General features: G+C 48.2%; 1 protein-coding gene across 7 annotated transcripts in view; it reads right to left on the minus strand.

The window, feature by feature from the left end:
* Positions 1-542: 542 nt before the first annotated feature.
* The window catches only part of AADACL3 (arylacetamide deacetylase like 3), a 78,652-nt gene continuing 58,113 nt past the window's right edge, over positions 543-21,081 (minus strand). For 3 of the 7 annotated variants that reach the window (XM_053898942.1, XM_053898940.1, XM_053898943.1), the window contains 4 exons: positions 17,820-17,978; positions 6,677-6,893; positions 4,752-4,815; positions 543-2,552 (listed from right to left, as the gene is read on the minus strand). In XM_053898942.1, coding sequence (XP_053754917.1) covers positions 1,778-2,552; positions 4,752-4,815; positions 6,677-6,893; positions 17,820-17,861 — 1,098 coding nt within the window. In that variant the 5' untranslated portion in view covers positions 17,862-17,978 and the 3' untranslated portion in view covers positions 543-1,777. The other 4 variants (XM_019461444.2, XM_053898941.1, XM_019461442.2 and 1 more) reach the window with 4 other exon arrangements.

The raw sequence follows: 21,081 nt of genomic DNA on the forward strand, positions 1-21,081 counted from the left end.
GGCCTATAAAAGCTGCTAGCCGACCTGAAGACCAGGTAGGGCCAGCCTGGGAACCTGGGCCATCCCTTTCATTGGAATTTTTTTAAACATTTATTTATTTTTGAGAGAGACAGAGACAGAGTGTGAGCAGGGGAGGGGCAGAGAGAGAGGGAGACACAGAATCTGAAGCAGGCTCACAGAGCCCAATGTGGGGCTCAAACTCACGAACCGCGAGATCATGACCTGAGCTGAAGTCGGAGACACCCAACCGACGGAGCCACCCAGGAGCCCCTTCTTTGGAATTTTTATTCCTCACGGACAAGTGGCCAACTTGTTGAGTGGTCCTTGACATCCCTTGCCACATCGAAGTACTCTGATTCAGAGTTCATTTAGCTTCTGTGGTAGAGTAAGCATCGATGTCCACCCAGCAGAGTTGGCACTGATGTCCACTCAGTAGAGTAAGCATCGATGTCCACCCAGCAGAGTTGGCACTGATGTCCACTCAGTAGAGTAAGCATCGATGTCCACCCAGCAGAGTTGGCACTGATCTCCACTCAGTAGAGTAAGCATCGATGTCCACCCAGCAGAGTTGGCACTGATCTCCACTCAGTAGAGTAAGCATTGATGTCTACTGTAGAAGAGTGAGTGTTGATGTGAGGAAAATATTCTCTCCTTCCCTCATGCTCAGTCCAAGCACTGGGTGGAGTTGATCCCATCCTTCACTCCAAGGCCAGTATGGGACTTAGGCCTGGCCAGTCAGAACATTCCATTCCCTTACTTGTGGCACCTGGACACACCACCCAAAATGCCCACAGAGCTATTGAGTTACAATGTGGCTTCTTCTGGCATGGCTGAGAATGAGGCAAGTCTATAAGGACGGACTTGACTCTAGAGAATGTAAGTATGGAGCTGCTCAGGGCCACCCATATGCAGAGGTGAAGGCGAAGTAAATGCAGAGGAGAAGAGAAGGCAGCTGGTGGCATCGTCTGAGTTCCTAGATCAAACCATACCTGATTTATCCTTGGAATTCATAGCTACATCAACCAATACATTCTTTCCCTGATTTAGGCCAATTTGAGTTGGTTGTGTGTCTTCAGACAGAAATCGTCTTTGCTAATACATCTTCAGCCCTTTGGCTACTTTGACTCCAGGAGATCCAGAGCTCCCTGGCGAGATGGCTCTTGGCTATCTTCATCAGCCTCTAGGTGCCAACCACTATGGAAAACCTATCCATTCTGTCCTAACTCTTCAAGCCCAGACAGTCAAAACTCTGAGCACAGAGGCAGAGGAACAGCAGGAGAAATGTTACTGTGTACCCACAGGGAGAGAGTGACACCAGTTTCCCACCTCCATTCAGCAGTCTAGAACATCAGAGCCCCATCCTCTGAGCTAGGCTGAAAAAAGCCCATGGGATTGCACATGATGCCCGTTTCATTCCAAGGCTAGCCAAGTGCTACCTACAGCCTACATCAGCCTGAACTCTCCCTCAGGGAAGCCACAGGCAACCCTTACATGATCATTCACTCTCTCCAATGGCCACTGCAGCTCAAGTTTTCCTGACCACGAACATGAACAGAGTCCCACCCTCCCCCCAAACCTGTCTCTCCTACTGCTCTCCCTTGAGACATCAGAAACATGCATTCTGCAGTTCTAGAAGCTGAAGCGAGAAGAACATGGCAACCTCGACACCCTCCCCAGCCCCACTCAGCCTCACCTACATCACAACAAAGAGTCCCATTGGGGAACCAGATCGTGGCTGAATGCACACTTCCGCAGCTCTAACAGGAAGGAAAGACGGTCACAACTTATTTAGAAAATGGACCATGGCATTTAGAATCCTCGTGGAGCAGGGGAATTGCAAGTAGCCCATATCAAAGGTGCTAAGCACTCCGTGGAAACCATCCTCCATGTGGTGCCATGTCACCGGGACTCCCAAGTCCTCCAACCGCTTCTTGAACAACAGTGAATGGTCCCGGAGAAGGTCATACTCACAGCTCACAATGCAAGCCTCGGGGAGCTGAGACATGACTTCATCTTCTGCGATCAGGGGTGAGTTCATCAAATCCAGGGCGAGGTTCGTCTCCAGGTAGGCAGCCTCGTTTAGGGGCTCACGGGGCATCGGCCGGTAGCTTTTCTTCTTAAACCTCTCCGGGATGTTTTCTGCACCCAACCACTTGCTGTACTTTTCCCAGACTTCAGCAGGCAAATGGGCACCTTTCATGATGGTGCTTTTCCAGGACGGGTTGATGTCCAGGTAACAACTCCAACAGTAGAAGGCAAAATTCCAATTGAGCAGTGGGATATTCCTGTTCTGCTGATAGGAAGGGGATTGAAAATCCACAGCTTGGAGGATGGCGTAGACCAGGATCTGAGCACGGATCTTGGGGAGATCTGGACAGTCCAAAAGTTTTTGACAAACTATCGTGGCCACTCCCCCTCCCACACTGTCACCACAGACCACGACCCGATCTGGATCCACCCCATACACATTCAGGGACTTCAAGAAGTGGATGGTGGCTGCAATACAGTCTCGGACCGCCACCGGGAATTTATGCTGGGGCAGGCGGCGGTATCTAAAAAAGAACCAAGGAACACGGTTTATGCTCATCGCCCTAGGAGAGCCAACAATACGTGTCTAGCATCCCTTAGACCAAATTTCATCCACTAGTCTCTCTTTCTGAAGCCCAAGAAGGTGAACTCACGGTATGAGCCTTCCATGAGGTGATAGGCATGAAGCCTGGCACACAGGATCCGTGAGTGGCGGTTGCTGTTCCCTCCATCTCAATGACCCTTCGGGGGACAGGCTGTGACCAGAGAGCCCTGTCATCTGCCTATGGGTCAACAACTTAGCAATCACCAACATGAACCCCATCTTTCTGAACCTACCCGTGGGTCCTTCCCTGGCTCACAGCTGTCCCCTTTTCTTATGATTCTTGTATGAGCAACTCCAGATTTGCCTGGGTTTCAATTCCAATTAACCCTGCCGTGCTTGCAGGTTTTGTGGGAGGACCTTGCAGACATAAATACCACCAGGGGCCAGCAGTTAACGTACGGGTCTCCTCCAGATCACCCACGTCCACTCCTGACCACTGCTGTCCTAAAGGTGCACCATGCACGTACTGCCATGGAGGTCAGCAGCGTGGCATGCGAGACCTCCCGGTTTCTCAAGAGATTCCAGAAATCTGGGTGTTGTGAGAAATGTTACCATTTTAAATGCTGGTCTCAACTTTAAAAAAGAAAGAAAAAAAAATATTCTGTGGGACCCACGAACTTTTGCCAACCATTCCCATCGCGATGCCTCCTCTTTTAAGCCACCCTGAGTTCATGCCAGGACAGCAATGTTTCTACTCTAAAGCCTCATCTATCTTGGATTCATAAAATAATTCTGTTGCAGAGATTTGCTGGCATACTATAGTGACCAGAGTTGTAAGGCATATCATGGCCAACACTTGGATCAAGACGTCTACCCCACTGAAGACACGGTTTGGGAGCTGAGAACTGTAAAGTGAGTGGTTTCTCTGGGGTCCTCTGCCTCATCCAGGACCGATTTCTGTATCTTTCACTCTAACTCAACCAGCTGTGCCACACGGAAGCTGGGAAACGTATTCCCACCAAGACATTGGCATTGGTACTGCTCTATGGAATGTGCATTTATTAAATTTTTTTAGGAGCAGGAGTGGGGAGGGGCAGAGAGAGAGGAAGACACAGAATCCAAAGCAGGCTCCAGGCTCCGAGCTGTCAGCACAGAGCCCGACGCGGGTCTTGAACCCACAGACCGTGAGATCATGACCTGAGCTGAAGTCAGATGCTTAATCAACTGAACCACCCAGGCGCCCCTGGAATGCGCTTTTAAATGAAACCGCAGGGAGTGTGTTATGCTAAGTGAAATAAGCCATACAGAGAAAGACAGATACCATATGGTTTCACTCTTATGTGGATCCCGAGAAACTTAACAGAAACCCATGGGGGGAGGGGAAGGGGAAAAAAAAAAAAAGAGGTTAGAGTGGGAGAGAGCCAAAGCATAAGAGACTCTTAAAAACTGAGAACTGAGGGTTGATGGGGAGTAGGAGGGAGGGGAGGGGAGGTGATGGGCATTGAAGAGGGCATCTTTTGGGATGAGCACTGGGTGTTGTATGGAAACTAATTTGACAATAAATTTCATATATTAAATAAATAAATAAATAAATAAATAAATAAACCGCAGGAAAGATTAATCAGGAAGGAACCATCCTGCCCCCGTGGGACAAGGTGTCAGGTGGCAGGAGAGGGAGGATGAGGCCACTTGACCACAGTGACCGCTCCTCTTATGTGTCCACTTTGCCCGGGGAGGGGCCACCCCAGGTCTCTCCTGCCCCTGCCCCGTGTCTCACCGGGGTGGACCTCCCTCTCAGGAGCACTTGGGAATTCTACGGCAATGGCCGAGGTTGCCTGTTACCGTGCAGGGCACTGTGGCATTTCGCATAGGAGGTGCTAAGTGTCTGGAACGTGCTTCTGTGCCACCAACAGGGCTCATGTTTGCAAAGCCCTGCACTTGATCTACCCAGAGAAGACCACTCCCCACACAGCTTCCGGATGTTACCATGCACAGAATGCCCGAGGGCCACCCACAGGGGGGAGTGCTGTTCTCTGCCTCTCCCTGTCCCTCTCCTCACCGCTGCTCACAGCCCATCATCCCCTGCTCCAGTGTACTGGTGTCCCTGCATCCCCCTGCCCGCCCCAAGCCCGGCTCTCCACCCCCCTTATCCAGCACCACCCCTCCGCCTTTTACTCACCCAACTGATAGGACCACTGAGCCACTCTTCTTGGACAGATGACAGCATATGACATGATGAGTTTCTAGAAAATAAAAGGTATTTAACATTCACTAGGAAGATTAGTGGCCTCCTTTGCCAGCCATCGCCATGAGCTGCCCCCTTCTCTCTGACAACCACCACAGACAGAGAGCTGGGGCTGATCCTAACAAGGTTTTGCAAACTTTCTTTCCAGCTGTGGAGCAGTCCTTCCTCCCCACCTTCTAGAACTTCTCCTCTGAGATCCTGTCTGAAGAACTTCCTCTAAGATTTCCCCCCATCCCCATTGATTCTGCAATCCATTCAAAATATCTGAGATGCCGTTTGGCCATAGAGCACAGGGGTGCGAGCTCTAGATTCAGACCGGAGCTCACATCCCGACTTTGCCTCCTTTTAGCTTGAGCCGAAGTAGTCTGGGGCAAGTGCCTTCACCTCCCTGAGGCTTGACTGCCACATCTGTAAAATGGGTACAATAATAATAACAGGGTTGTTTTGGGGAGGGTGGTTAATGAGATAACTATTACATAGAGGGTTTCCACAGTGCCTGCTGTGTAAATATTAATTATTAATAGTATTTATCAATACCTACTGACTGTTACCGCCATCCATTATGCAGACCAAACCAAAACCATGGTTGATTCAAATCCCTTACTCTCAAAAGCTACCGCAGTGTGCCTCTGACATTCCACAGTTTAGAAGGCAGGGCTGAAACCAAATAAAAGGTTTTTTTCCCTTGAATTCATGGGGCACCAGTGTGTGTGTGTGGGGGGGGGGGCTAAGATAATAAAACGGTCTCGATTTTGAGTTTTTTCTGTCATTAATTTTCCTCAAATTGTTGGTTCTCCTGTCTGTACCAGAATTTGTCTCAGATGATGGCTGGTATGAAACAAAAGGACATGTGTTTAGCTATTTCCACTTTTTAAAAAATTCTATTTCCAACTGAATAGAGGTGCTGGTTGTAGAACACTATGAATGTACTAAACACCACTGAATTGTACACTTTAAAGTGGTTAATTTGGGGGCGCCTGGGTGGCTCAGTCAGTTAAGCATCCAGCTTTGGCTCAGGTCATGATCTCACAGTTCACTGAGTTTGAGCCCACATGGGGTGAGTTCGTTGAGCCTCACTTCGAGCTCCACACTTAGGACTCACTCTCTCTCTCTCTCTCTCTCTCTCTCTCTCTCTCCCTCTCTCTTTCTTTCTGCCTTTCTCTCGCTTGGGACCTCTTCCTATCAAAAATAAATAAATAAATAAATTAATTAATTAATTAATTAATTAAAAAAATAAATAATTGGGGTGCCTGGGTGGCTCAGTCGATTGAGCGTCCGACCTCTGCTCAGGTCATGATCTTGCAGTTCGTGAGTTCGAGCCCCGTGTCAGGCTCTGTGCTGACAGCTCAGAGCCTGGAGCCTGCTTCAAGTTCTGTTTCTCCCTCTCTCCACCCCTCCCTCATTCACACTCTTTCTCTCAAAAATAAATAAACATTAAGAAAAAAAGTGGTTAATTTTATGTTGTGTGAATTTCATATATATATATATATATGGATATTTCATATATATATGGATATAAACATATCCATAGATACACACATATACACATATGTGTATATGTGAATATATACACATATGTGTATATAGGAATGTAATTAGAGCATATATATGAATATATATATTTATATAGCATATGTATATATGAATATATATGTTGCATATATAGGTCTCCTTAGTTCCAGAAAGAGATCAGTACCTTGCATATCTTTGCCACCTGGATGATCTGGGACCCGCTAACTGTCCGGGTCCTACAGCGGCTTATAGACTGGGGTGCCACCTCTTGCTGGAAGGTGGGTGGCCACCCAGCTCTGCTCTGGGACTGTCATACTATGGGTGGGGTCTGAGGGAAAGACTCTTACTCAGGCTCCCCAGGACCGCCCCGCCGCCGTGGTAGAACACGATGCCAGGCCTGGGGATGCAGGAAAACGCTTTGGGCTGGTACAGCTTCACAGGGATTGTCCCGTAGCGGAGGTCTGTGACCACGACATCCGGATCCTCCTTCAGTGGCCTCAGATCATGCATGAAACGGACAAATCGGGGCATAGAACAGATTCTCAGTTTCTCAAAAATCATCCCCTGTTGGTGAGAGAGGAGGAAATGAGGCCGGAAGGATTTCAGTCTGTGCTGCGCTCGGGTGCAGCCGCCACCCGTGCCCCCAGCGGAGTGGCTGGAGGGCAGGCTGGACCATGTGTCCACGTGCACCCTTGCGACACTGCAGTAAGTCCACCCCACCTTGGCCCACGCTGCCCCCTCATCCTCTTTCCCCAGACAATTGACACCCGGTCCCACAAACCGAGCTTCTGGCCACCCCGTGAGGGTCCCTCTCCCCCAGAACACCCCCAACCGTGGCCTGGACGTGACCTCTCTTCCCGGGGCAGGTCCTCCTGGACCAGCCCAGCCCATGCAGCCGTCCCAAGCATCAGTTGCTAGTTTTAAGACGTGATAACTACACTGTGGTTATGTTTTTTAAAAGGTGAGGGCATTCTGGTCTTTCAGAGATAATGACTGAAACCTTTTGGAGAAAATAATATGATGTCTGAGGTCCACTTCCTGAGAAATGAGAAGGGGGAAAAGGTGGGGGCACCAGTGAAACAAGATTGGCCAGGAGTCAGCAATCAGTACTGGGGGGAGGGTACGTGGGGCATCTCCATAGTTTTCTGTCTCCTTTGGTACATATCTGAAAGTTTGCATGATAACAAAATAAAAGTAAACAAAGTGGTCTCTCACCCAGGCACCCTCTTTCTAGTGGTTCCTAACCCTCTCTGCACCAATGCCACTTTGGCTTTCCGCGATGCCTGTGGACCTCGTCACAGAATGTTTTTGACACCTAAAATAAAATATGTGGGATTACATACGAGCACACAACAGCGAGATCTAGCGGCTGGTTTAATACCATTATTACTTCGAAGAAATGAGGCATCCGTGCAATTTTTCACCATATCTGCGATGGCTGTAATACGCTCTGGAAATACGCGGGGTTCCTCTTGGTGACAAAGCCCCAGGTTGTGCTGTCACAACTGTGGTCTGTCCCCTTCATTCTTCATGGAAGGGAACCCCGCATTTCCTTTAGAGGTGAGTGAAAATGGAGCGTTTTTTTTACCCCACCCACTTTCACGGACCCCTTGTCTTCGGTCCCCTTGGGGATTCAGAGAACCCCGGATGAAGAAGCCCTCTTTCGCTTTGCTGGAAGCACTCGCCGCTCTGTAAGTGGATTGGTTTATAGTGGTTTTGCCTGATTCTTCTCTCTGTCTCCCCACCAACACTGCCACGAGACTATAAGCTCCCTGAAGGCAGACTCTATCTGGGACTTTATTTCTCTTGCCCCTCATTGATCCCAGAGCCACAACTGGTGGACGACACATCGTAGTTACATGACACATCTTTGTAAAAACAAAAAAACAAAACCAAAACAAGCAAACAAAAAAAAAAGCAAGTCAACAAACAGTAATAAGGCTAATACGTATTGAGGGTTTCCTTTATGCCAGGAATTGTAACCTGCACTCGGGACGGTTTAGCTCATCGCAGCCCACAGCATGCTATGGAGTCTGGACTAGTATTTCCCCCTCTTTTGCAGATGAGGAAACTGAGGCACCGTATTTGGGAGCCCAGACTACAGACTATGAGGGTCAAGGTCAGGAAAGCCAGGGGACAAATCATCAGGTCTTGTGAAAGCTGGACATAGGAAGCCTTCGGCCAGTGGGTTCTTCTCCAGGAAGGGGTCTTCATGGGAACAGGTGTTTGCACTTGCTTTTCATTATGTAAGAGAGTTGAGAAAGCCTCAGCCTCCGGGGGGGGGGGGGGCGTTAAGATGGTGGAGCTGTAGGGGGGCCCTAGGCTTGCTTCATCCCTCAAACACAGCTAGATAATGTCAAATCACCCAGGAAAATTGATCTGAGGACTCACACAAAAAACTGCACAACAAGAAGGAGAAAAAGAGGCCACATCGTGGAAGGTAGGAAGGTGCAGAGACGTGATTTGGGGAAGAAAAGAATTGCAGATGCTGCAGAGGGAAGGGAGCCCTGATCATGGAGAGAGAGGACAGAGACTGAGAGACAGAGAGAGAGGGGGAGAGAGAGAGAGCAGGGCCCAGGGGACTACATAAGAAAAACATTTGCCCAAACCATTGACGGGGAAATCAAGAGGGGCCGAACATCGCAAGTTGCACAAGCAGGGGGACCCACAGAAGGCAAAGAAGTCAGAGGCACGGCCTGGTGGGCTTAGCGGTGCTTCAGGGAAGGAGGGAGGAGGCCCAGGAGCGGGCAGCGTGGTCTGAGGATCCCCTGGGTCACACTGGGAGACACAGTTTTCCTGCTTGGAGTGCATCTGGGAGAGGTGGCACAGCCTCTCAGGGGACAAAAGAGCCCCAGGCGCCCACATGCTGCCCCGTTCACAAGCATCACAAGCAAAGGAACGGAGACAGAAGGGCAGCAAACCTTGGCATTGGCTTTTTGCTGCGCTCTACCACAGACTCCGAGCCCTGCGCGGTCATGCGACTGCCCTTCTGGGACAAACAGGCACCGGCCACAGCACAGTGAGACCCTACCCCAGAGGATCAGCATGGGTCCGTGCCACACTGGGTCCCTGAATTTGGAATTGCGAAACACAGCCGGGTACCTGAGATAAAACACAAGAGTACTGTGCCACCAGGCAGCAGAAAGCCAGGACACAGAGGGAGGCAGGGGCATCTGAGGGACACCTGGGACACACAAGGGAGATTGTTCACTCTTCTGTGAGGGCTTCCTGAGCAGCAGCAGGGGAGAACTCCCTCCTCCAGGTGAGAGAGAGAGAGAGAGAGAGAGAGAGAGAGGAAGGACTGATGTCATTCCCCAGCCCATCACACTGCCGGACTTCAGTGGGCAGCACAGCATCACCCAGGGGAAGCTGGAGCCCCTTACTCCAAGCCCCTCCCCCCTGCGCCTTGCAGGTGCTTCTGAACTAGGGCAAGTCCCCCTGAGAGCTAGTGCAGCAGGCCCCTCCCCCAGAAGACCAGTGCAACTCCCCCCCAACACACACACACACACACACACACACACACACACACACACACACACACCAGGTCTACTGATCACAGAACGCAGCTCTAGGGGAAATAGGATCCAGCTTCTTTTAACAAGCAGACTAAAACACACCTAGTTAAAGCTCGCCATACACTAGACAAGGTCCAAACACCCCACTGCAGGCAAGGAGAACTTCTGCAGAGGATTGACCTGAGGGAAAGAGCAGCCAAAACACAGCAGCAGAGTGCACATGGCATACACCAGAGACCCTTCCTGAAGCACCAGGCCCTGAACAGTATATGAGGTCTTCTTGGTATAGCCATTACTCTCGAGACACCTGGCTGGCTCTGACAGTTAAGCGTCTGACTCTTGATTTCAGCACAGGTCACAACCTCGAGCTTCGTGAGATCGAGCCCTGTGTCAGGCTCTATGCTGACGGCACAGAACTTGCTTGGGATTCCCCCTCTCTCTCCCTCTCACCCTCTGCCCCGCTCGTTCTCTCGCTCTCTCTCAAAATAAATAAATGAACATTATAGCCATAACTCTCAGGAGCAGGAAACAGAACAGGCTTTCCTAACACACAGAAGACACAGACGTAAACAAAATGCCAAGACAGAGGAATGCATCCCAAAAGAAAGAACAAAAAGGGGTCACGGCCAGGGATCGAATCGAAATAGATATAAGTAATACGCCTGACCTAGAATTTAGAACAACAATCATGAGGATACTAGCTGAGCTTGAGGAAAGCAAAGAAGACACCAGGGAGTCCCTTCCATTGCATAAGAGAGTTAACCGTGTTTTCTGTATTCAGTCTGTCAGCCCTCTGGAAAAGCACAACCAGTCCCCATTGGCAACTTTGACACAATTCTCCCCATGATCTATTTGTATCTATTCTATTAAATTCACACACCAGTAGCAATGAGCAGAATCTGACTATATGACATAAACAGTTTTCCATCTCTCAATAGTAAAAAGATTGTGTGTGTGTGTGTGTGTGTGTGTGTGTATCTAAAGCTACATTCTGAAGTTTTGCTCATTTGTACTAATTTACTAATTGGCTGCATGTGTCTTTGTTGTTGGCTGGTTCTAGCTAGGTAGATGGTAATGGGGGCTCAAAATCCGCAGTAACTCATTCCTGTCTTCACAGCTTCATAGTGTGTGCTGTGAAGACAGTAAGACAGGAGGCAGGGAGGGTGGGACTGGAATTGATCTTTCTTTCCTGTTAACCGAGGAAGTAAATCTTTTTTCATTTTCTGGCTCTGAGCCCAGTACAGCTTGAGAAACACTAGGAAGAAATTGAGAACCTCTTAGTTAATAGGTTCCCTAATAGGGATCACTCAGATGTGAGAATAAAATGCAGCCAGCCTGTCTCTGCTGCTGCGTCAATGCAAGTAGAATCTTCTCATGTGGTTTCCCAACCTCCTCCTTGAACCCTCAGGCGGAGAGGGAACTCACCCATCTCAACAACAGCAGGAAAAGGCAATCCAGGACCCGCAGTTTCACCGGGTGGCCGATGGCTGCAGGGATGTCCGCAGTAAGGAAATGGCTGCAGATTACCCACAGACCAACCCCCAAGAACGCACAGGCTGCCATGAGAAGGGGCAGGAGCAGGACTGCCATCATGCTGTTTTTCAACACAGAGGAGGCTAAGAGAAGAGGCTGTTCAGTGCCGGACACGGTCAGGAGTCAGCAGCCCTCCTCCACTTATACACCACAACCTGCCCTCCCCACCTCCCCATCTCCACAGCATTGGCCCAGCCCAGGTGAGTCACAGACTCAGGTGAGGACATAATTCTAGGGCAGGGCCCATGCAGAGGAGAAAGTGGTTCATGCAGCCTGACTCAGCTGGAAATGAGGGCTCCAAAGTTCCAGCTACACCCTGGAGCACTGCTACGTGAAATGGCCTTGGAGGAGCACCTGGGTGGCTTAGTTGGTTAAGTGCCCACCTCTTGGTTTCGGCTCCGGTCATGATCTCACAGTCTGTGAGTTCGAGCCCCGCGTCAGGCTCCGTGTTGCCACTGCAGAGCCTGCTTGGGATTCTCTCTCTCTCCCTCGGACCCTCACACACGCTCTCTCTCAAAATAAATAAACTTAAAAAAAAAAAAAAAGAAGTGGCCTTGGAGAAGTCACCATGGATGTCACAAACACCATTCCCTCCACCTGTGCTCTGGTGGCACTCACCCCCTAATTACACTCTGGCCATGCTCGCTGTTCCTTAGTCTGCCAAGGAGGTCCCAGGGTGTTTGTACTTGTGGTTCTCTGTGCAACAGTGTTCCCCGAGATAATGGTTGAGCTCAACTTCTCCCCTACTGCAGGTCTCTGGTCAAATGTCACCTTCTGAGTGAGGCTGTGCCTGCACACCTGATTTAAAGGTATAACTCCCCACCAGCATCCCTATGCCCATCCCACCCTCCACTTCTTCATGGCCTTTATTATCACCTGAAATATCGCATACTTCACTTGTTTGTTTATTGTCTGTGGAGTGGCGCCTCTGTGGGGACAAGAATTTTTGCTTTGTTCCTTGCTTTATCCTCAGAGGCTAGGTCAGGGTTTGGTGCTTAGCAGGTGCTCAGCAAATGTCTACCGAATGAAGCAATGAATGAACAAGCTTTGCCCTTTTCATTTTAAAGCAGGAAAATTTGAGCTTACCTGCCTTTTCAGGTTAGGTCGAGATCGATGTCACCATTCAAAATCTTCCCTAATGACAAGTCCCACATCTGCAGTAATAACGATGATGGCTGCCCTCTCTTCCACCTCCCCACCATGGTGTCAGAGCACAGGGAGATCCTACCCGCCCGGGAGAGACCTGGCAATGTCTAGAGACATTTTTGGTTGTCACAACAAAATGGGCAGGGTGGGGGCTGATACTGGCACCGCAGGGGTAGGTTCCAGAGATGTTGCTTAACATCCGGCAATGCACAGATGGCCCCGACAGAGAGGAGGTACCTGGTCCAACAGGCCGGTAGTGCCCAGGATGAAAAACCCTGAGCTAGTAAGACTTGGATTTGAATCCTGGCTCTGCCCCACCCAGCATTCTCATCGTGAGCGAGTTACAATACACTCTCTGAGCCTCAGCTTCCGAGACTGTAAGATGGGGATAATAATAGTAACTCCATTAGCTTTCAGTGTGTATTTCTTTGAATCCAATGAAGTAGAACATTCTTTCATATTTTATCCAGTATTTGAGGTTTTTCCTTTACGGATTCATGTGAATTTATTTTGTGTCTTCATACTCTGTATCTAAAATTTTCTATTTTCGTTTCTCTTTTTGCACTGACTTGAAAAAATATTTGTAGTAATAACATTGGTGACAGACGGTGACCACACGTATTGTGGTGAGCACTTAGTAATGTATAGAATTGCTGAGTCAGTATGCTGTGCATCTGAATCTAATATCACACTGTATGGAGTGTATACTTCAATAAAAATTTTTTAAAATATTTTTAAGGATTATTTTCTAGTTATTTGCTTTTTTAACTTTGTTAATGCCGTTTTTCTGCATTGACGTTTGTAATTTTTCCACAATGAAATCTCTCATCTGTTCTCTTATTATGCTTAGAAAGATCTTTTTTACAGTACATGAAACTATATGGCAATGATTTTGAAAATGAAGATTTTCTTTGCCAAAATATAAATATCTAGGGGCGCCTGGGTGGTTCAGCCGGTTCAGCATCCGCCTCATGATTTCAGCTCAGGTCATGATCTCACTGGTTCATGGGATGGGGCCTCACGTCAGGCTCTGCACTATCATTGGGGATTTTCTCTCTCCTTCTCTCTTTGCCCCTCCCTTACTCACACATGTGCTCTCTTGCTCTCAGAATAAATAAGTAAACTTAAAATATATATATGAATTTCACCCAAGAAATAGAAAATACGCATAGATCAATTACTATGAGAAGGATTAGAGTCTGTTACCACTGAGGTTTATAAACACTTAACCCAGAAATTATGCAAAAGCACAGGGAGAATGAGGGAATGCCTACATATAAGCACCGAACCATTTTTTTATTTCCTGGTTATATTACTTAGGATCAGTAATTCCAGCTGCTATAACAAAAGATTTTGGTAGAATAAAGACTAATTTTCCCCTCCCAACACAGACACTGGCGTGTTTGATGAACACCCACACCACTTGGTGATTACAGGATCCATGTTTCTTTCCGTCTGATGTTCTGCCATCTTCCAGGACCTCCGCCGATCCTCCGTGCCTTGCCAGGAGCCCCAGGAATGATATGCTCGTGGAAGAACCCGTGGAGGTGAACTTAAGGGCCAGGCCTGGAAATACATCCCATTGGCCGGAACGCATTCACATGGCTTCACCGAAATGCATGGGACTCTTGGGGGGGGGGGGGGCAAACCTTCCATCTACCTAAGGATGAAAATGAAATGGAGTTTGGCAGATTCATAGGATCGTTCTGCCACGCAGCCTTTTGTCCAACAAGCAAGAGGAGATTTAATACAGGGAATTCAAAACACTGTGGGCAGGGTGGAGGGAGGGCAGGCTTTCAGTAAACAGCACCCCAGGTGTCACAAGAAACCACGCTGCTGACTGATCTCTGGAACAGGAAGAGGGCTGACTCGCCAGGGGACACCGGGAGGCGGATGCAAAACGGGGAGGCTTCTACCGGCTGGTGCTCACGTGCGCATGCTCGGCGCTGCCCAGGAAGAATGGCTTCCGCTTCTAGCTGCCTTCCAGAGCTTCCGGGACCGATGTTCCTGAGACAAACTGGAGCCTTGTGGGCAAGATGGCCTAGGAAGCGTCATTCTCCTGCATTTAACCCCCAGACACAGGAGAGGGTTCAGAACAGTAAGGAGGGTGCTGAGTGCCAGCATCTGGCACAAGAAATAGTTTGATCGTGATGTTAGGGCCCTTGAAGTCCAACCACAGACTGCCAAGGAGTCCCCAGCCCAAGGTCAGGTCAAGTACTCCTGTTCCGTCTCTTTGTGGTGTCTGTGCTCCTGCACGCTCATTAGGGAATTTCTAGCAGTCTTTTCTTTTGTGTATCTTGCTGCGATGTCATTTGGCACAGAGTTATATATTTACTGCGGAAGTCGCCTTTCTCAGCGTGCTGGAGTTGCCCTAAACAAAGGACCCCAGGCTGGGGGTGGGGGTGGGGGAAGGGGGGCTTCAGCAAAAGAAGCTTAGAGTCTCCCAGGTCTGGAGGCTGGAGGTCCAAGGTGTCACCAGGGCTGATAATCTTCTGAGGGCCGTGCAGGAAGGGTCTGCTCCAGGACCCTCTCCTTGGCTTTTGGACAGCTGTCATCGCCCTGTATCTTCACATTGTCTTCCCTCTACGCATGTCTCTGTGTCCAGTTTCCCTTTTTACAAGGACACCGGTTGTATTGGAGTGAGGCCCACTCTGAGGACCTCATTTTGATCATCTCTGCAAAGACCTTACCTCTTAAGGAAGGTCACATTCTGAGGCACTGGGGGTTAGGCTCAACATATGAATTTAGGGGTGCCTGGCTGCCTCAGTCGAGTAGAGCATGTGACTCTTGATCTCAGGGTCGTGAGTTTGAGCCCCATGTTGGGTGTAAGGATTACTTAAAAAAAAAATTTTTTTTAATTTAAAAACTCACAACATATGAATTTAGAGGGACACAATTCAACCCACAACAGCACCCTTATCAACATCGAATGGTATTCTTTTACGATACGTTTCCTGCCTTGAATTCTGCTTGCCCAAAGGCAGAAGCTAAGAAGTATTTGAGTGTACTTCTCCCCTGGGCCAAGCAATCTCTAGAAAAATAACACTCTATGTTCCCTCTACTTCTGCACTCACTCTTCCCCTTGGAGGAGAAGTGGCTTTTGTGAAATGGAGAAGGAATTGGGCATGCTCAGCTCGCTGTGACATCTGTTTGCCCGCAGAGAAGGGGCATCCTGTTCTCTGTAGCCAGGTGCCTCCAGAGAGAGGTGTATGTATGTTCAATGCTGCCTGGGACCCTGTTCCTAATATCAGGCAGCACCCTTGCCCACACACCTAAGCCACATGCTCTGATAATCAGCTTTATCAGAAAGAAAGGTGACGTATCAGGGTCCTAGCAGGAATTGGATGGCTTACTCATGCTATAGACTGAATGTTTGTGTCCCCCTGTAATTCATATGCTGACTCTAATCCCCAGTATGATGATATTTGGAGGTGGGCCCTTTGGGAGGTGATCAGGTCATGAGGGTGGGGCCCACATGAATGGGATTAGTGCCCTAGTAAGAGACCTCCAAGAGTTCCTTTGCCCCTTCTGCCATGTGAGGATACAGAGAAAAGACAGCTGTCAATGAACCAGGAAGTGGGTTCTCACACATGGAATCTGTTAGCACCTTGATCTTGGACTTCCCAGCCTTCTATTGTGTTTAAGCCACCCAGTTTATGGTAATTTTATTACAGCAGCCTGAATGGACTAAGACCCTCATATTAGGGTAATTTGCAAAGAGCCCACAGGATAGCACAGCCGGTAACAGCAGGGCTCCATTCTCCCTCCCAGAGTGGAGGGGATATAGCAGAACCAAGGCTGTGTGGAAAGGGCTCCCTGTGAGCTGAGCTGAGGCACACAGCTTACACATGGCAAACCCACGGGGATAGAGCTGGCCCCACTGTCACTCCCCTTCCTTCCTAGGCTCTCATGCTGTTGTGCTCCTCTGCCCAGGCCCTTCAGGAAAGCAGAGGGCAAAGGATGCTCTTGGCGGGGTCCATGCAGGTCAGTTTCCCAGGCTACAGAGTGGGTGGAGGAAGGTGGGGAGCCTACCTGGGGGACAAAGGGAAAATGTCCAGCACAGGGGTATTTTCGTCTCCAAATCCTTGACTCCTATTCTGTTTTCTGGTTAGTGTTGAGCTCATGGAGGAAGGGAGGAATAATGTATTCATTTTCCACTGCTGCTATAATAAATTCCCACCAATTTAGAGCCTTGAAATGATACCGATTTATTCTCACACAGTTCTGGAAGCAGAAGTTCTAACATCAAGGTATCAGCTGGGCTGCATTCCTCTTAGAGGCTCACACCTGTTTCCTCCCTTTTCCCAGCTTCTAGAGGTGCCTGCATTCCTGAGCCAAGGAATCCCAGGATCCCCTCCCAGCACCACTCTGTTCTCTGTTTCTGTCATCCCACCTCCTTCTCTGATGCTGCCTCCTCCTATCTCTCCCTCTTATATGGGCCTTCGTGATTACATTAGGCCCACTTGGATGATCCAGGATAATCTCCCCACCTCAAAATCCTTAATTACAAGTTCAAAGTCCCTTTTGCCATGTAAGGTAACATATTTGCAAGTTCTGGGATTAAGATATGAACATCTCTGGGAGGGGGGTGGGGGGATGTGAAGGGACCAGTGAACCCCCACCACAGTGAAGGGACCAGTGAACCAACCCTTTTCAAACCCCCTTGGCTTTGGGAAATAGGCACATGCAATTTGCTTTTGCAAATGCACTCAGTGTGTATTTTGCTATAGCAGTTACTATCATCAATATAACTCCCACTTGAAACTCTTTTCGGTGCATCATCTAAAGACTTAGTAGAATTCTCTCCTTTCTCAAGATAAGAATTACCTGCCTGGTGTTTGCCAGAAGCAGGGAGTGGGGGCAGGCCAAATGAGTGAAGGTGGTCAAAAGGTACAAATTTCCATTTACAAGGTAAATAAGTCCAAGGGATGCCATGTGCCGTAGGGACTCCAGTTAACAATACTGTATGTTGAAATTGTTAAGAGTAATTGCTAGATTCTTATCACAAGAAAAAAAAATGTCACTCTGTGTGGTGATGAAATTAACTAAACTTTCTTTTAAGGTTGTATTTTTAAGCAATCTCTACACACAACGTGGGGCTCGGACTCATGACCCCAAGATCAAGAGTTGAGCCGCCACCAACTGAGCCAGCCAGGTGCCCCTAACTAAATTTTTTGTGGTGGTCATTTTGCAATGTATGTGCATACATCTATCGAATCATTATGTCACATACCTAAAACCAATACAATGCTGTATGCCAATGATGCTTCAATAAATTAATAATAATAATAATTACCTGCCTGGAGTGTGGCATGTTGTTGGCTCCTTTGGGAAACATGCTGCTTTCTTATCTTCCTCCCTTTTATCTTCTATCTTCCGGTTGTGTGCCCACTTCTGTGCATCTTTTACTTTGACTTCATTGCACATGCTTTTGCTGTAAGTTGTCACAAATCCTCTGTGAAAAGAGCCATCAGGAATCTTTGACTTTCTTTTCTATCTTCCAAGTGAATAAAGACAGAAGGTATGAAAAAATTACTAGACTAATCTTCCTTAGTATAGTTCCTGCCTTAAAAGTGGCTCCATAAATGGATACCAAGGACACCTTTGTCTCTTTCCCCACCTTTCACGTCATGGAGGGGCTCTTAATCCCTTAGGAAAATCCATATGTGCTTTGAAGGGTAGAGGGGAAGGAAGTGAGGGTGGAGGGGCTGAGGGACTCGGGGTGTGGTGCACATTTTAAGGGAAAAATGAGCTAAAAGTAGTTTCCTGAAAACACATTCCTGGGTTTGGAGAAACAGAGGCTGAAACTCCCAGAGGGAAGTCCCTGGAGCCCAACTGAGTCCCTAGCAAAGGGTTTTGGAGAACAGTGTTGGTAGCAGGTGGACACGAGGGTCTGCAGGGCCAGAGAGGCTGTGAAAGCTACATCAGGCCACCTGACCCTTTGGGTCTCTATCTCAGATGCAGACAAATCAAAGGGGTGACAGTCAGGCATGATGGTGCAGAGAGCCAGGTGGAAGTGTTCCACAGAGGGCACGTGAATTTAAACTTGGACCAGATCCCAGCAGTGCCAGCTTCTCCTGCATGCGGCACCAATATGGCGTCAGCTTTGGAAAAACCTGTCTCTGTGTAATTGCCCTTGTTTGCAGCATCAGAGGGTGCCTTCATGCATTCATTCACTCACTCATTCATTTATTCATTCATAAACGTTTAGGATGCTCACTCTCCAAGCAACTCTCTGGGGAGAGCCTTCCAGGCAGAGATGTAATACTTCCTGAGGAAGCCCCTGGGGAGGAAAGGAGGGACCACCTTGTGTTTCAGGAGCCCCTCCTGCCTCAAGAACAGGCAAACAAGCTTTGACCTAAAGGCTAGGTCAACTTTCCAAAATCTGAAGTCACTAATCCTGGCTGAATCTTCACAATGGCTTTGTTCATCCATGTTAATTTTATGATGGCTTGATGTTGGACATAATGGCAGACAGGTGGAGTGACCCTGCAGACACCCAGGAACCCTTTGGAATGTTCCACTCCTTCCTGAGCATTCATTGTTGGGGGCTGATCCTTGAATCTTTTTGTGCTGCAGACTTTTTCTCAGAATATTTTTAGTACTTCTTTCATAAAAACAATGTTCTTAAATAACTGCAAAACAGACATAGACTTACTAAGAAAAATTATATTAACATGGAGTTGTAGAGATTTTTTTTCAGTTTCTAATATAGAAATATAAGTGCTTTAAAAAAAACATTAAATAACACTACCTAGCGGCAGATCTAGAAATGCCACATTTTGAAATAATGATGAGCATAAAGGATGTTTTGTAATATTTGTCACAACTGAAATACATGAAAATATTTGTGATCTTATTGGTGATAAAGTCCCATGTACAAGCAATATTACTGTGGCCTGTGGCCCACATTTCTGCCAGAAAAAAAAAAAATTTAGGGATGCCCAGATGACTCAGTCAGTTAAGCGTTTGGCTCAGGTCATGATCTCATAGTTTATGAGATTGAGCCCTTTATCGAGCTCTGTGCTGATAGTGCAGAGCCTGCTTAGGATCCTCTCTCTCCTTTTCTCTCTGCCCCTCCTGCGTATTCTCTCTCTCTCTCTCTCTCTCTCTCTCTCAAAAATAAATATTTTTAAAAATTCTAAATTTCAATTAGAGGTTCATGAAAATAAGTGTGATTTCTTTCCCCATTCAAGTTCATGACTACTTGACTGCTAAGCACTGAGCCCCTGTTTGAAGGTACAGTAGTTTTGTTGAAAATATTTGAGCTGAAAAATAAACTTTTGGCGTTTCCCAAAGATGAGAAGCTATCTTGGTTTCAGGTACTCAGCAAAACGAAGTGTTCCCACTAGAAAATGATACCTGCCCTCTGTTCCCCAAGGGAAATACAATCCCACTCCCTTCTGTAGCCACAGCTGGTTAGTAGCTTGACAGGTCTGGATCCTAATAATTGATTCAGTATTTGAAAGACAATTAAGTGAGGGAGGAGTTAAGGTGGTGGAGAAGTAGGGGTGGGCTTTCCTCTCCTTCAGACACAGCCATATTGAGGTCAGATCACTTGGAACACCCAAGAAATCAATCTGGGAGTAGCAGAAGGATCTCCATGGTTGGAGAGAGACCGCATGGCAGGTGAGAGGCACGTGGAAGTGAATTGATGGTAGAGGAAAATGGTGGTGCTGCGGAGGGGAGGGAACCCTTTCTGTGGAGAGAGAAAAGAAAGAGAAAGAGAGAGGGGTTGAAAGAGTGCGGCATTGGGTTCACGCAAGAGGACAGCCTCTCTGGACCAGGGGCTGGGTGGGGAGGGAGGGGTACTGAGTGTCATGTTTTATGCAAACAGTGTGTAGCTCAAACTCTGAGGTTTTGGAACTGCGTGACTTTCTCCTGAGCAAAGTTGTGATGCACACTCCTGGGGAGAAGGAGGGTGCTGGCCCCAGGGTGCATAGCATGGTGTAGGGATCTGGGTCTCACTGGGAGAGAACATTCCCCTTATAGCCTTTCATCAGGAGGAGACAGAGGCATGCACAGAGGGCAGATAAGCTGGTTGCTGCTTTCCATGGTGCTACACCATAGGTTCCATGCACCACAAAGGTGGGGGACTGTTTTTCTGGGACAAAGGACATCAGCACAGTGTGAAGAGGCTCTATTCTGGAGGAATGGGTTGGATCAATGTGGTGCTGCACCCTTTAAGATTTCAAGTTTTAAATCCCAGCCCCATGCCAGAAAAAAAAAAAAAAATTGCAGGAGACCTATGATGCAGGGCGCACTGACTGTGCTCGGTATTCTGTGAGGGCTGGCTGAACAGCAGGGGGTGTGAGATCCCTGGTCCAGGGAGGAGAGATTGGATTGGGTGGCACCATTTCCCCACTAACAGCAACACTGTGGGACTTCGGAGAGCAACACTGCTGCCCCCAGTGGACGCGGGACCTGCTTACACCAAACCCCACCCCCTGTGCCTAGCAACTGCTTATTTACAGGGGCGGGACTCAGAGCCAACACAGAAGTCTTCTCCAGAAGCCCAGCACAGCCAGCACTCCGCATGCAACAAGTGTACTGAAAAA

The sequence above is a fragment of the Panthera pardus genome, unplaced genomic scaffold (assembly GCF_024362965.1).
Source record: "Panthera pardus isolate Hobbes unplaced genomic scaffold, ASM2436296v1 HiC_scaffold_11, whole genome shotgun sequence".
Classification (NCBI taxonomy): domain Eukaryota; kingdom Metazoa; phylum Chordata; class Mammalia; order Carnivora; family Felidae; genus Panthera; species Panthera pardus.